The 14,057-nt window shown below is 38.6% G+C and overlaps 1 protein-coding gene across 1 annotated transcript in view; it reads right to left on the reverse strand.

The window, feature by feature from the left end:
• The window catches only part of kif19 (kinesin family member 19), a 49,469-nt gene extending 38,438 nt beyond the window's left edge, over window positions 1–11,031 (reverse strand). The window contains exons 1-2 of the mRNA XM_012862801.3: window positions 10,508–11,031; window positions 7,035–7,115 (exon numbers count right to left, since the gene is read on the reverse strand). Of these exons, the coding sequence (XP_012718255.2) occupies window positions 7,035–7,115; window positions 10,508–10,546 (120 nt within the window). The 5' untranslated portion in view covers window positions 10,547–11,031. The remainder of the gene's footprint in view (window positions 1–7,034; window positions 7,116–10,507) is intronic.
• Window positions 11,032–14,057: the final 3,026 nt, after the last annotated feature.

Consider the following 14,057-nt stretch of genomic DNA (forward strand, 5'->3'; position numbering starts at 1 on the left):
GTTGAACTGAATTTGTCAATCAAATTGTGAGTCTCCCTTTCTTGTCCTTATTATAGCTCAGTCCTCCAGTAAAGAGATTAAGTCTTCAAAGAAAGGACAAAGGACTTGGCTTGCTGTATTTCCTCTCCCTCCAACTCAGACAAGAAGCTATTTAAACATGTTGCCTCATAAAAAAAATCACGTTGACAAAGCTTCCCCTTCTTGATTTATACTCAGATTTGTCTTTGAGTATCGTTGCAATGTGAACTCTACCAGCATAGGGTTTGGTAGTTTTCAAACTAATCGTACTGACTATGTTCCTTTTTGATGGCATGTATTATATTGTGTTTTTTTTTTGTGTATTTGCATAAATAAACAAGCAATGCATTTTGCTTAATTCAGAGTCATTAACAGTGTTAAGCAACACCAGCTCCAAGATGTAAGTGAGCTGAAGGACAATTTAAAAGGAACTGAGGATTACTTAATACCTCAGCGGTACAACAGGATATCTGCATCCATGGCATGCATTTTGATTAAGTAATTCACAAAGGATGTTGTATGAATTATGAATCGAAAAAGCCTTATGAAGCAGTAAATCATGAAGATCTAAATAAAGTAAAATGGCATAATTTATTTGATTCTTGTTTAAATTCTAGATAACAACCTGTTAGTTTACAGAACAAGAACAAATGTTCAAGGCTGTAAAATGGTGTAACACAAGGATCCTTTTTAGAATCACCAATCTTCTGCTTGTATACTAATTAATTACCTAAAAGTTGTAAAGGTGTCCTGTTTGCAAATGATGCTGTCATTTATACAGTACAGCTTACATGTATCGGAAACCCTGACTCTACACAAGACATGAGGTGCTTTGTGCTTCACAATAGTAGAAAATGCCAAATCAACGGATGTCATAATCCAGAGAGCATCTAATTGGGCTGAGATTGACTGATTTCATGAAGAAAATGCAAAATGTTGCATCTTTATTTAAACCCTGGCTGAGAATTTTTCCACACAGGATTTGTACTGAACAACCTGCCCTTATATGTGTTCCCTGCTTATTATAGAGAACCACATGATGGAATACATCAGTGAAAGGTCTTATTTAAAGCGCCTGTTCTTATAGGTGTGATTGAGCACTTCAATCCTACAACAGACAACAGAAGTACTGCTTTCAAATGTACCTGGCATGCCAATACCAGGCCATAACTCACATTTATCCTGTCCAGGTTGCACAATTATGCAAGTATACCAGTCGATTCGTGTATTGATCAAAGCATATTTAACTGTGGTTCTATTATGGTAAGGATTATAACTTTCCAGCAGTTTGCTGATTGCTATTTGTCTGCGTATGTGTATTAGCTAAAAGAAATAAAGAGCAAAAAAAAAAAGAAGGAAAAAAAAAACATCTCCAAGGAAACAAACCCTCACTATAAAACATTCCCATCTGTTCACTACAGACAGGGCTGCTTAACGAGTTACAAGTTTGAGGTTCATGTAGGAAATATCATTCATGATCAGAACACACCACTCTATAAACATGATTTTTATAGCTACACACACATTATAAAAATACATGATTAGCATAGTAACTTCATACTGCTAATCAGAGAAACTAAGCAACTGGGCTTGGCAGATGGGTATGCAAAGACAAGCTAAAGTACCTTGACCTTTATCATTTTCTGTCACATCACAACCACAAACCTCAATGCATTGTTTGGATCTTATGTGATAGAACCAGAAAAATAGGGCATAATTTTGAAGAAAAAGAAAATGAAACATTTTTTGCAAAGAAAAATTGTAAAGGTGTTTTGTGTATTTGCATTCAGTGCGACTGAGTAAATAGTTTTTAGGATCAGTGCAATTATAACTACAGGACCGTTTTGCCTTTTTTTTTTCATGTATTGAGGCTCCAACTTAGTTTGATTGGAAAGACACTGTCTGTGGACATCAGTTTTGTGATAATTAACTTTACCATTAGCATTAGTCTCATTTGACTAGATTATCTACTTCCATATGTTTGCTTTGTCCCCTACATGGTTTGTGACAGGACAAATAGGACAGTAAACAAGACCTCTTACGTTTTTCTTCTCTCTTCCACGAAAGCCACATTTGAGGAAAGTACGGCAAAGACTTGTCCTGTTGACAGATTCTGGCACTTGAGCTGTGGCTCTCTCCAGCTCCTCCAGAGGTACTATGGGTGTTCGAGGCTACCTCTCTGATTAATGCTTTGGACGATGAACAGTGCTCTTTTAGATGTTCAAAGTTCTGAGTATAGCTTTGGATCCTAATCCTCCACCAAGCTTCTCCACAACACTATTTGGTCTTCATGGTGCCGTTTGTTCACTAATGTTCTCCAACAAACCTCTGAGGCCTTCACATAACAGGTGGATTTAGACTGAGATGAAATTAAACTTGGATGAACTCTACTTGCTAATAAGATGACTTCTGCAGATAATATGTTGCTCAGCATTTTATAAATGGGTATCAGTGAAATGGGGGCAGGACACACAGGCACACCACGCTTTTTCATCTGAAAACTATGTATTGTTTTCCTTTTGCTTCACAATGATGGACTACTTTGTGTCGGTTTATCGTGTAGGCCCCATTAAATTCATTGAGGCTTAGGATTGTAAAATATTGTCAAAATAATGAGAAATTTAACTCATATGGATATTTTAAGAAGGTTGGAGCAGCAAAAGAGTTTAGCTTTGATTAGTCAATCCAGAAATCCTGAAATAACTATATACTTTGAGATAAGTTAGCGGAGGGATAGCATAATACTTTCAGGTGTCTCGTTCACAGAGCTGAAGGACTGACTTTGTCTCTAAAAGCCTTAACTTGGCATAGCAGTTAGCCTATTAAACGCAACCTCTCGTGGCGTTCTATATTAAAGTTGAGAAGAAAACACTGTCTGAGACTTTAAGGCCAAAGCTAACAACGTTCTTAAGCATAAACCACTCACTGGGTCATTATACACTTGTTTACCTGTTACACCTGTTTACATGTAATCAGTGCGTCAGATTCTTGGAGATTATGGCGAATCTATGCCAAAATGCTACTTGAAAGAATTATGAAGTAGTTTCACTTATGATTCCAATAAAGCCCGGATAGCATTTTAATGTCTCGTTTATCAGACCATCTGACCAGTGTATCGCCACCTCAAGCTAACTGGGTGGGAGAAGTATATAAGGGCAGATAAAAAACACACCGGTATGAGGGCTTGAGGATGTCCGGTGGGGGCAGAGTAAGACACAGAGAGAAAAAGAGCAGGTGGCAGAAGGCTTAACCTGAGTTAAATCCCTCCAATGAGCTCATCTCCGCAGACTTAACCAGCTTTGAGTCGTCTGCTTTCTGCCAGTACAGCCAAATCTAGTCCTCCCATTCAGGCAGCTAAGTCAGCCGCCAGCAACCTGGCTAATCTGTCTGAGTGCAACCCGCAGGCCATATGTTCTTTGAGTGTCTCACAAACAAATTAATTACTACATAGTGTTGTGTGTGTCTAAATATGTAGTTTGAGGTGAAAGTTGGGTGTAATATTTAAGAGTTTCTATCTCTATACTGTTTATATGCACATTTAAAAGATTTGAGTGACGGTGGTGTAAACAAATTCATCTTTTAGCGACGCTATAATCCCAAATTATGATCCTGTTGATGCAACCTTTCTCACTGCCACCCCACCTTCTTCCATTCAGGTGAGGACAGCCTCAGTAAGCCTGTTGGTAAAAAAAAAAAAAAAAAAAAACTCCTCCTGTCACAATAACAAGTGTGCATTGTAAGCTCCACTAATCCTCTGCTAAGAACGTGACAAACTGGGCGTGATATAACACAACAGAGACCACTCACCGCGTCACTGTCAGATGCTCTCCGGGGAATTTGTTGAAATCACATTTTATTGTATATTAAAAAAAATACATTGAAATTTTGCTCACTCTGACATTAAATCACACTAAATTTTACCCGTTTAAAGTCTATCAGGTGTACTAATGACATTTTTATTTTTATTTTCTAAATCCCAGAATACTGAAAGAGAGATAAAAAAAAAAACTTGCCATCGCCTTTAAAAGCGTCCAAAGTTTACATGCAGTGAGTTGATTATGCTTTTTAAAAATGTAGGAACGCTCATTTGATGCCATCTTTTTGTAAGCTTCTGACAGGTCAGTTGACAACATGTGGCTTAAATGAAGGCACTACTGTGGATGTAATTTAAGGCAGTGCCTCAAACTGCTTCCTTGCGTGACATATTGAGTAAAAAGAAAAGAAATCAGCACAAACGGAAAGAGAGGAGTTCAAGTTTCAAAATAAATGGGTTTTCAAAATGGATCTTGGGATCTCTATAATTAGATGGAAAGTGGTTCAAGGACAACAAAGTCAATATGCTGAGGTTACCCAAAATGTTTGACCCAGCCATGCAGTTTAGTAGGCAGATCTACCATATACTGAGGAAGTAACTGGCAGAGTTGCTAAATTTAAAATTAAAGTTATCTCATTATCCCACCATTTAGGAAATATAACTAAATTTTGTAATTGTAACTCTCCTAAAACAGTAAAGGTTTAGTCCGGGTTAATGCCAGAAAGCAAGTAAAAAACTGGATGGGTGTCTTTTTATGCACTGCATTTATATATCTGATGTCAACTGTTTATTACACTATGGATTGTGCTGTTTGGTAATAAAATAAACACTGCAACACGTTGCGCAGGTAACCGAGGACAAAACTTTTTATTTTTTTCTCCCAAGATGTAGTTGCTTGAGCTAGAGACAATAACAAAGCTCTGTTACATAGGGAAGGGTGGGGGGGTCGGCACCATAACTACCTCCCTGTTGTTATGCTCCTGTCCCCTGAGTCCAAGCCTGTTATAGTGATGTCATGGCAAGTAGAAGTGCTGATGTTGCAGCTAACACCGGGTGTCATTGAATCCAATAAACAAGTCAAAGCACAGCAGATTATCTCTTCTGAGAATTGTTTTCCAGAACCACCATTTATAAAATAGAGCAAGAGCCGCTCGTCCCACCGCCACACGTCACACTCCACACATGGCCCTTTTGTTAACAAGGAGCGATGCATCATGATGTCAGCTGTTGCCACTTTGTATTTGGCTAAGCAAAACTGCCGATGACCAGCTTCCACACCGTTTTTTTTAATAAGCCTGTTATGAGTGGGGAAACACCTCTGCCGGTTCTCAGTCGAGATGCTCATTAGCCTCTGCAATGCCTTCATCATCATTCCAAATGCTACTAAAAGGTCCCTGTGCGAATCTGGCTGAATGTAAGACCTTATGGTAAATACGGGTCCTGATGGAACCGAAACATATGGTATATTTCTACAGATACGCGCGGAAGTTCATTTAAATCAGAAATGCAGTTCTAATAGTGAGAGTCATTAAACAAATGTATTACACGGAGTGAGATGTTTCAAAAAAAAAAAATTCAGTTAATTTTAGCAAACAAAAATCCAAATGCCAGTTTCTCAGAAAATCTGAATATACATGAGTTCAATGAAAAAGGATTTTTTTTTTTTTTTACAGGTTTTATCTCCTTGTTGTGGTCTGCGTGATCATGAGGAAGACAGTAACAGCCTTCACAAGGAATATAGGCCTAAAGAAATTATGAAAGAAACCATTTCACGATTTCCTACCTGACTTTTTTTAAGCACAAAAAGCAGCCGTTTCAACCATGTCAGTTATTACCCGCCAAGCCACCATTTTAGACTCACTTTGGCAAGGATTTAAAGTGAATGCCTGTCATCTACTCCTATTCTACTGTAAGAAAATGTGGTCATATGACGCAAATAAATAAAACCTACTAACTGCAGGCAGCCCAGGTCTTTCAGTTTGATCCATCACATTTTACAAGAACCAACTGAAACAAACAACAGAACCAGTTCCAGGGGAAGTTAAGCCGATCAACCGAAATAGGGCATAATGCAAAATCTGCAAATAATAATGTATAGTTCATTGAAATCATATATTAGTTTTGAGCATTTTTATGATTTTCATCGTTGTTTATCACAAACACCTAACTGCCAGAAGAAATAAGTACACTGACAAGAAGTGTTTTAAGTTAATTGGGATGAAAGGGAAGCAGAAAGAGACGAAATGATGAATTGGCGATGGAGTGAATTAATCTAAATCCATCTTTATTGATCTGTATTTATTGCTTTTCATCAACTTATAGCTTTTATATTAGTTTTCTTAAATATATGGCCTAAAAATAAGTCTAAACTAGTAAAGGGAGAAATCTACCTCAAATTGTTTTCGGGGGGAAAAGAAGCCAAGTCGAAGGCTGTTATAACAATCTGAGCTGGAGACTGATGCATCATTAACTTTTCATAAGAAACTGGCTTTTATTTTTTATTATCGACTGACTTTCTTTTTTTGCTTCTTTTGCTTGAAGGAGAGAAAAAAATTGTGCAACCAAAGTTTCCACAGAAAAAAAACAAAACTAACAGACTGAAATGTAACCTTTGATCTCATGGTCGAAAATCTTTGAGCTGTATTTGGCAATAATGATAATTAAGAAATTAAAATGTGTTATTTAATTTTTGTGGCGCGTTTGTTTTTGTCGCATTCGCGTCATAACAAAAATCACTTGACTAATTACCGCCCTAGCCGCACCTTCACGGTTTATATTTATGAAATTCAGATACTCGACCGCAGAGATTAAACTGTTCGACCGTCAGAATCAATGTTTGGCATTAGAAGTGCTCCCCAGCCACGCCGCTTCTAATATAAATTAGCCAGAGACATTCACAGGGGCGAGACATTCAGATGCTTGTTTATGGAATAATTTGTTTTCTCACATTACTTGAAAGGTCACTCTCAGGTCCGCATTCACATACAAATTGAATGTGACATTTGAGCTTTTGCAAACAAGTTTCAAAAAGAGCTGGCTGGCTTTAGCGGGGTCCCTGCAGATACCTTATCTCTGCAGGCTGGTGACAGGCGCCAGGGATGGGCGGGAAACAAAGACGAGAGCTTTCTCCCACACCAATGCACACCATCCCCATCAGTCACGCGAGCGCTAAAGAGATAAGAGTAAATGATGGCCATCTCACCTGGTCGTCCACTCTGTGGGCCACGATGGTGGCCGCCTCCTCCTGCTCCGCATCACTCAGGGGTCGAATCCTCAAGGCGACCTGCAGCAAACGATGTCATCCACAGTCATCCTCGAATTTCATCAATACAGTGAGATCCAATTTACTGAATTTAGCGGTAGCAAAAGTGTACTATCACTCAACCACAACTGCTTGTTTACAAAGGATGTTCCTTATTTGGCACAAGGGCAGTTTTTTCTTGGAAAAAGACAAGAAAAAGGTAGAACATTTAAATCCCATGATAGATTTGCTGAAAGCGCGGAATAAAGGCAGAATTCAAAGTAATAATTTACGTTATCAGTTCAGTTTTAGCATTTAATGTCATTAACTACTCAAAAAATGTTCTTTTGTTTGTTTAAACATTAAAAACAATGTACAAAGGAAAGTGAAGCAGAAAGACATTTTCCAGTCTATCTAAAGGAACTTTGTAAAATATTACACAGTATATGCACTAAAACATACTACAAAATAAATTACTTCAGAACCTGACCAAAAACAAAAAGTTTTCTTTCCATTTATTCATCTTTTGTCAAGTTACAGCTATAAACTAATTTTCCTACGATTTTGTATGGATGTATTCAGCCCTATTACTTAATATTTTTTTGAAACCATGTTTAGCCGCAAATGTTTTTAGGTATGTTTCTACGAGCTCTACAAATCTATAAACTGAAATTGTTGTCCATTCTTTATTGCAAATCAGTTCAAACTCAGTCGGATTGGAAGGTAAGCATACCTTAACGTTAAATTTCAAGTCTTGCCAAGGACTATGCATTAGATTTAGGATTGGACTTCGACTGGGCCATTCTTATATGAAAATGTGTTGATCTAAAAACCATTCCATTGTGCCTGTAAGTTTGTGTTAATGTTGTTGATGGCAGTATGGGATCAAGGTATTTCACTGACTGGAAAGTGCTGTATTTCAGATTTAAGATTGTGCTTTGAAATGAAACATGTCACTGAAGCTACATCTCGTAAAATAAGACCACTAAATGATCTCAGGATGATCCAAAAATGTCCATTCTGCATTAAAGGAACTGTACCTGATCCTGCACAAATTCGAACCGTGAGTGAGGAGAACAGTTTAGTTTAAACTGTAAGCCCCGCCCCCAACTGTTTTTTCTCCCAATGAGAAACCGAGGACATGCACAAGACGAAACACCTGCCTCAAGCTTGTGCACAATCCTACAGAGGAAACAAGGCTTCATCGAGAGATTTTCTTCGTTTTATTTTACATAAATGGCTACACCTTGGGAAAAATGAATTTTTCTATGTGAATGGTAAACATGCCCAGTCCTGCACACGCTGGACGAGCCGCCGCTTAGCAAAAGCTCCGCACTTCGTTGTGTCATTAGCAGAGAAAAGTTTCCCGGGTTGTCCCCAGTAGTCCCCAGTTCGCAACTTATTCATACTAAAAAAAAGCCTGGATTCGTTCGATCGAACAATCAGTCAATTGTTATCAAATGTCCTTAAATAGAAAACCTTTAATCAGGTATAGTTCCTTTAATTTGGAGAATTTTAGTATATACTGCCTTGTGGTGCTGAACGATTTTCGTAAAACATCGCAGGCCAACATGTTTGTTTCCGACTGCAATGACGTTAACGAATGGGATTAACGCAACTCGTCCCGCCCACTGTCTGTCCTTTTCATTATCACAATGTCCCTGTCGCTCTCCGTAAACCTTAGCATTCTGGTAAAGGAGCTCTAGATCAGGTGAGGACAGTGACCGGCCATCCAAGCGACTAAATATACAGTTTGCAGGGAGAGTCTAAGTGCGTGACACCTGAAATGGAATAGCCAGTCCAATGTTGCACCTTAGACCTTTGTGTTTGCATAGACAACAATATGACAATGACAATTACAATTTATTATAATGTGTCACTCTGATGCACTCTGACAGGAGCGGCAAGGTATCTGACATTAACAGCAACGAGGCTGATCTATCTCAGGCTGACCAAGGCACCAGATGGTAATACTATGGCGCTTTCTCCGTCAGCACATTGTGGAAGCTTTATTACACGCTGGACAAGAGAGACCAGGCAGCTGAAACAGCCACCTCAATAATTCAGGTGTGCACTGCAGAAGACGGCGCAGGCGGAGGGAGTGGAAATTGAAGAAATAAAAGCAACAGCGGGTGCTATCGGGGGGCCCGTAATGAAAAACAACAGGGGGAAAATAGAAAAACACACAGTAGCCACATGTATCGCACTTTCATTGCATCCGTAATGCAAAGTGCGAGTTCTTGTTTGTGCTTGTCACAATACAACCACAAACTTCAATGTCAGTCATTGTGATATTTATGTGAAAAGAAAACACATAAAGTGAACGGTTGTAAAATACTAGGTTTTCTTTTCAGAGATTCTTACCAAAATCTGTGAAATGTGGTGCGCATTGATTCAGCCCTCTTGAATCTAGTATCGCAAAATAAAATCATTTGTAACTCGTCTGTAGAAGCGGCTTGATTAGTACGGTAAATAGAGTCCAGAATAGAGTGAAGACCAAGAACGCAAAGTTTAAAGCATGGTTAGGTTTTAAAACAATATCCCAATCTTTCCAACCTCCTCCAAGTTTTTCAAACTCTGGAGAGATTAATAGCTCAGGTTGGAAACGCTGTAGACATGACATCTGGTAGTCATGGCTTTAACTTTTTTTTTTTTTTATTTTTTTTTTAAGAGAACCATAAAAATACCATTTAATGTCATCTACAGCCATGTAAGAGACACAGTAAACACAAGAGTCATGGTCAAAAGAGACATACAAAGCGCTACATGTGCATCACAACTAACAACGTGCATAAACTAAACACTAAACATACATTGATTGGAAGATGCATGGAACCAAACACAGGACAATCCTGTGAGAACACTTGTAAGAGGCTGCCAAAGAGTTGAGAGTGGGGCCGAGGTTTACTTTCCAGCAGGACAACAACCCATAACCGCCAGAGCTACTGGGCAATAGTTTAGATCAAGCCATACAAATGTGTCAGAATGGTCCAATAAAAGCACAGAAACAAAATCAAAATGTTAGTATAGGAAAGACTTGCAATAAGATTGTACCTTTTTGGCTGATTGGAAATGCTCGCCGCACTTTTCAGAATTTATACATTTCACTTTGTGGTTCTAACACGAGAAAATATGGTAAGGAGTTAAACATAGAGCTGAACTACTTTTGTAACGCTTCAATGATTGTGGAAATTAATGAAGGTTTTAATACTCAGATGAATGTCTAATATTATTACCATTTTATATACACGACTCAGTATGAGTCAACCAAACTACACTGAAACTTTTACAAGGGTCAATAAAACAATGAATTTCCAATATATTGCTGTTGTGTTTTTTTTTTGTTTGTTTGTTTGTTTGTTTGTTTTTTTTTAGGTACAATTACGAACATGATTGAATTAGTAAAAAGTATGTAAGGTCGTTTTGAAACTCACAGTTAGTTGGTGGTCCTTTGATTCCCCCGTGTCCTTCATGGTCGCCTCGGGTCCAGGTGAAGATAGGAGCTTTAACACCAGGCGGAGCAGATCACCATCTCGCGCTGCGGTGTGGGCACCCGCGTGCCACCTTCCCTCCCCGACACCCACCAGCACGCCACACGCTTCGCTGACTAATGGCTTCTGCTTGCTAATTAACCCCCAACTGTATCCACACACTTTTTACGGGCGAAACTATCCAACGTACCAAACGCCTGCTCGTCACTTCCCCTCCTAAAAGGCGCTCTGACCTCCTCTGGGCTCGTCAAAGTAAGTCGAAGCTCCGCTCCTCCTGAATGTTGGATTTCCGCGCGGCAGCTTGGAAACACGGGAGAAAAATTCATCTCCCTCCTATTGACTGGAAGGAGAGTGAGTCAAATAACGATTGCAGCACTTCCACCTGCTACATTGCCTGCTCTCCGCCTGCCAGCCTGCCTGCCTGCTGCTGCTGCTCCTGGGTTTCTGTCTGTGCGCGCGTTTGTTTCTTTTGCGTACGTGCGTGTTGTTGTCCCTGGAGACCTGCGGCGTTATCAAGACAGCTACGGCTACTGTAAACAATGGCGGCACACTTCCGATTGTAAAATAAAACAGTTTTCGTATTTGCTCAGATCAAACTAAACAATTATTCTTTTTTTTTTTTCTTTTTTTAAGCCCATTTGTGTCATAATTATTTTACACCAAGATAGGGGTGTGAAAAGGGTCATCCCTACTAATCGGTGCCTTTTGAGTCCCCATTACATAATGTGGTATATTTTGTTTAAAGGTGCAGTAATATTTATTTTATTAGTCTCAGCTTATATGTTTGAGCTTCCTCCATCATAAAACACACAATCATGTGTACGCAAGATGGATTTATTTAAAATCACTAAATCTGACTTTAAATGCTGCTTGGGTTTACTGTCATGTCCCCATTCGTGTTTTCTTAAATTGAGTTACAATTATAAGTAATACAAAATAAATAATGTAATTAAAAAAAATAAGTTTATTTATTATGATTCCATTTATAATTGTTGTCATCCAATTACCTTGTATGGTAAAATATTTCTAACGTTTAAATTATAATATATATATATATATATATATATATATATATATATATATATATATATATATATATATAGATATAGATATAGATATATAGATAGATAGATAGATAGATAGATAGATAGATAGATAGATAGATAGATAGATAGAGTCCCTGAGTCAACTGTCCTCCCTGTTACTCTACGATCCCCGTCGCCACCTTCCCCCAAACCACTTCTCTAGTCACATGACTCACATGAAGTAGTAGACATGTTTGAGGGGAAACCATCTACAAGAAGCAGGGCATAACTCTTTATTTTAACCTTTTTATGTGTTTTAAGACAGTTCATTGATGTGGTAAAGCATAACATGTCCACTCTGTTACCCTTATATAGATTAAAAACTGATATTTTTTTGTAGTTTTTAAACGTATTGCGAGTAAATAAAAAAAATTGTTCTCAGAAGTTGCCAAGTGCAAGCTTCATTTTCAATATAGGACTAGCTGTCTGACTTTAGCTGAAAATGTCCCCCCATTGTACATTTTCATGATACAAAAATTGTCTTTCCAATTGTGTATGATAAATTTGTCATTTACAGTTTAAAAAAAATATTAATCAAGAAATATAAATGTGTTGGTCATGGTATGATATTGTCTGCTGCAGAAAAGCAGAGATGCTACAGGGCTCGTCGTGATGCAGACCCTGAAAGAAGGCAGCGATACCTGATAAAAGAAAAAGCAAAGTGGTAAAAGGACAGAGAGGAAGGAGGAAAAAAGAAAGTATCAGATGTCAGTGAAAAGCAGAAGAGAGTGCAAAGAAAAGGATGGTGGTAAAAGAAGAGAAAATGGAGAAAATGCTCCTCAAGCAGAGCCCTCAAGGTTAGAATAAAGTTGACAGATGAGTGCCTTGTCGAGTTGGCAGAATGTGCAATTATCTTGCATAATTTCCCTTTTTCCCACGCGTGCACACATGCACCTGTAAGTGCCGATCAGAGTAAGTACTCTAAAAATTAGAAAAGCTATATAACTGTTAAAACTACTATTACTTACAAAAACATTGTGTGCCCCATTAAACTGATGCTGTCAGATAGGCATCTCATTTTTATGTAACCCATTGATGAATTCTTGGATCCATTCATACAGTAAGTACTTCCACATATCGACAATCTACTTTTTTCTGCATTAGGCAATACGTTTTCGGACGGAGGAATGTAAGGCAGGGGAGAAGAAGACTTCAAAATGCGATTGAAAATCTAAAGGCCAAATAAGAAGAATACAAAAAGAGATAGCAACACATAGCAGGTGGAAAAAAAAGATCCCCACGTGAATGTACTGCTGCAATGTCAGAAAGTTAACGATGCTGTAAGGAGACAGTTGTTATTACAAGAATCAATTATTCTTAAGAAATCAGAAATAAATACAAAAATGACAGAGAGAGGCAAATTGTTGCAAAAACAGCATTGGGAAAAACTACAAAGAAATACAGGCTACAGTGGGCTGCACAGGCAACTTGGGGCTTTTCAAAGAAGCAAGGTCAAAGACAAAGTGGAGGGCTCATGACCTATGAAAGAAAGCAGAGGAATAGATTGCCTCCCTGAGTGCAAAAAAACAAAGTGAAAGATTTTTTTTTCTAAAAGATGATGTGAGTCAACTGACAACAGGGCAAAAGCAAACTGTAACTCAAAAGAAGGTAAACCAAAAAAAAAAACACACACGTGCTAACTGACAGAATGAAGATTCTGCACCAGAAATTCCTTTCAGAAAACGACATCAGGACCTCTCACTCTGCTTTTTGTTCTTCAAGACCCCTTTTGGTATCCGCAGAGGCTGATCGTGAAACCTGTCAGTGCAAAACTCACGAAAACTTACAATTCACGGCCAACACTTTACACAGTCAAGGTCTGTCAGCAACAAAAAAATCTTGAGATGGTAGATGCAACAAAGTGTATTCCCAAATCCAACGTCTGTGCAGATGGTGAATGTAAAGACTGTCAGCTCCTACCGACACAAAAGTAGCCCTTACCGAATGGTCTCTGGAAGACGATACCAATGGTAGTGATCGAGAGGATTCTGGGAAAAGGTCAGTAATCGCCGTGATGACAACAGAGGATGAAATTGTAAGTGAGTTCCATGAATGGCTGTTCAGATTTAGGTGACAGATTTTTAATATCCGCTGGCACTATGGGGCCTGCAGACAGCTGAGAGAGAAATTAAGAATAAGAATGAGTGTCTACTTTATGCAGATTCCAGTGAGACTTATTCTTGCAAGTATTCTTAGGAGGTTCAGTCAGTCGATTTTGGAACAGGCAATCCTCCGTGCTGGAATGCTATACACTGCAGCTGAAAAATCTCCAGTAGCATTCTGTTCCATCCCGTCTTCCAGGAGGCACGATCCCCCAGCCTTATAGGCCCATCTTAGTCCCGTGTTAGACATGGTGAGACAGAAATATCCTCTGATCACTCACCTTCATTTCGTCTGTGATGGTCCAG

Source organism: Fundulus heteroclitus, chromosome 10 (genome assembly GCF_011125445.2).
Source record: "Fundulus heteroclitus isolate FHET01 chromosome 10, MU-UCD_Fhet_4.1, whole genome shotgun sequence".
In the NCBI taxonomy this organism is placed as follows: domain Eukaryota; kingdom Metazoa; phylum Chordata; class Actinopteri; order Cyprinodontiformes; family Fundulidae; genus Fundulus; species Fundulus heteroclitus.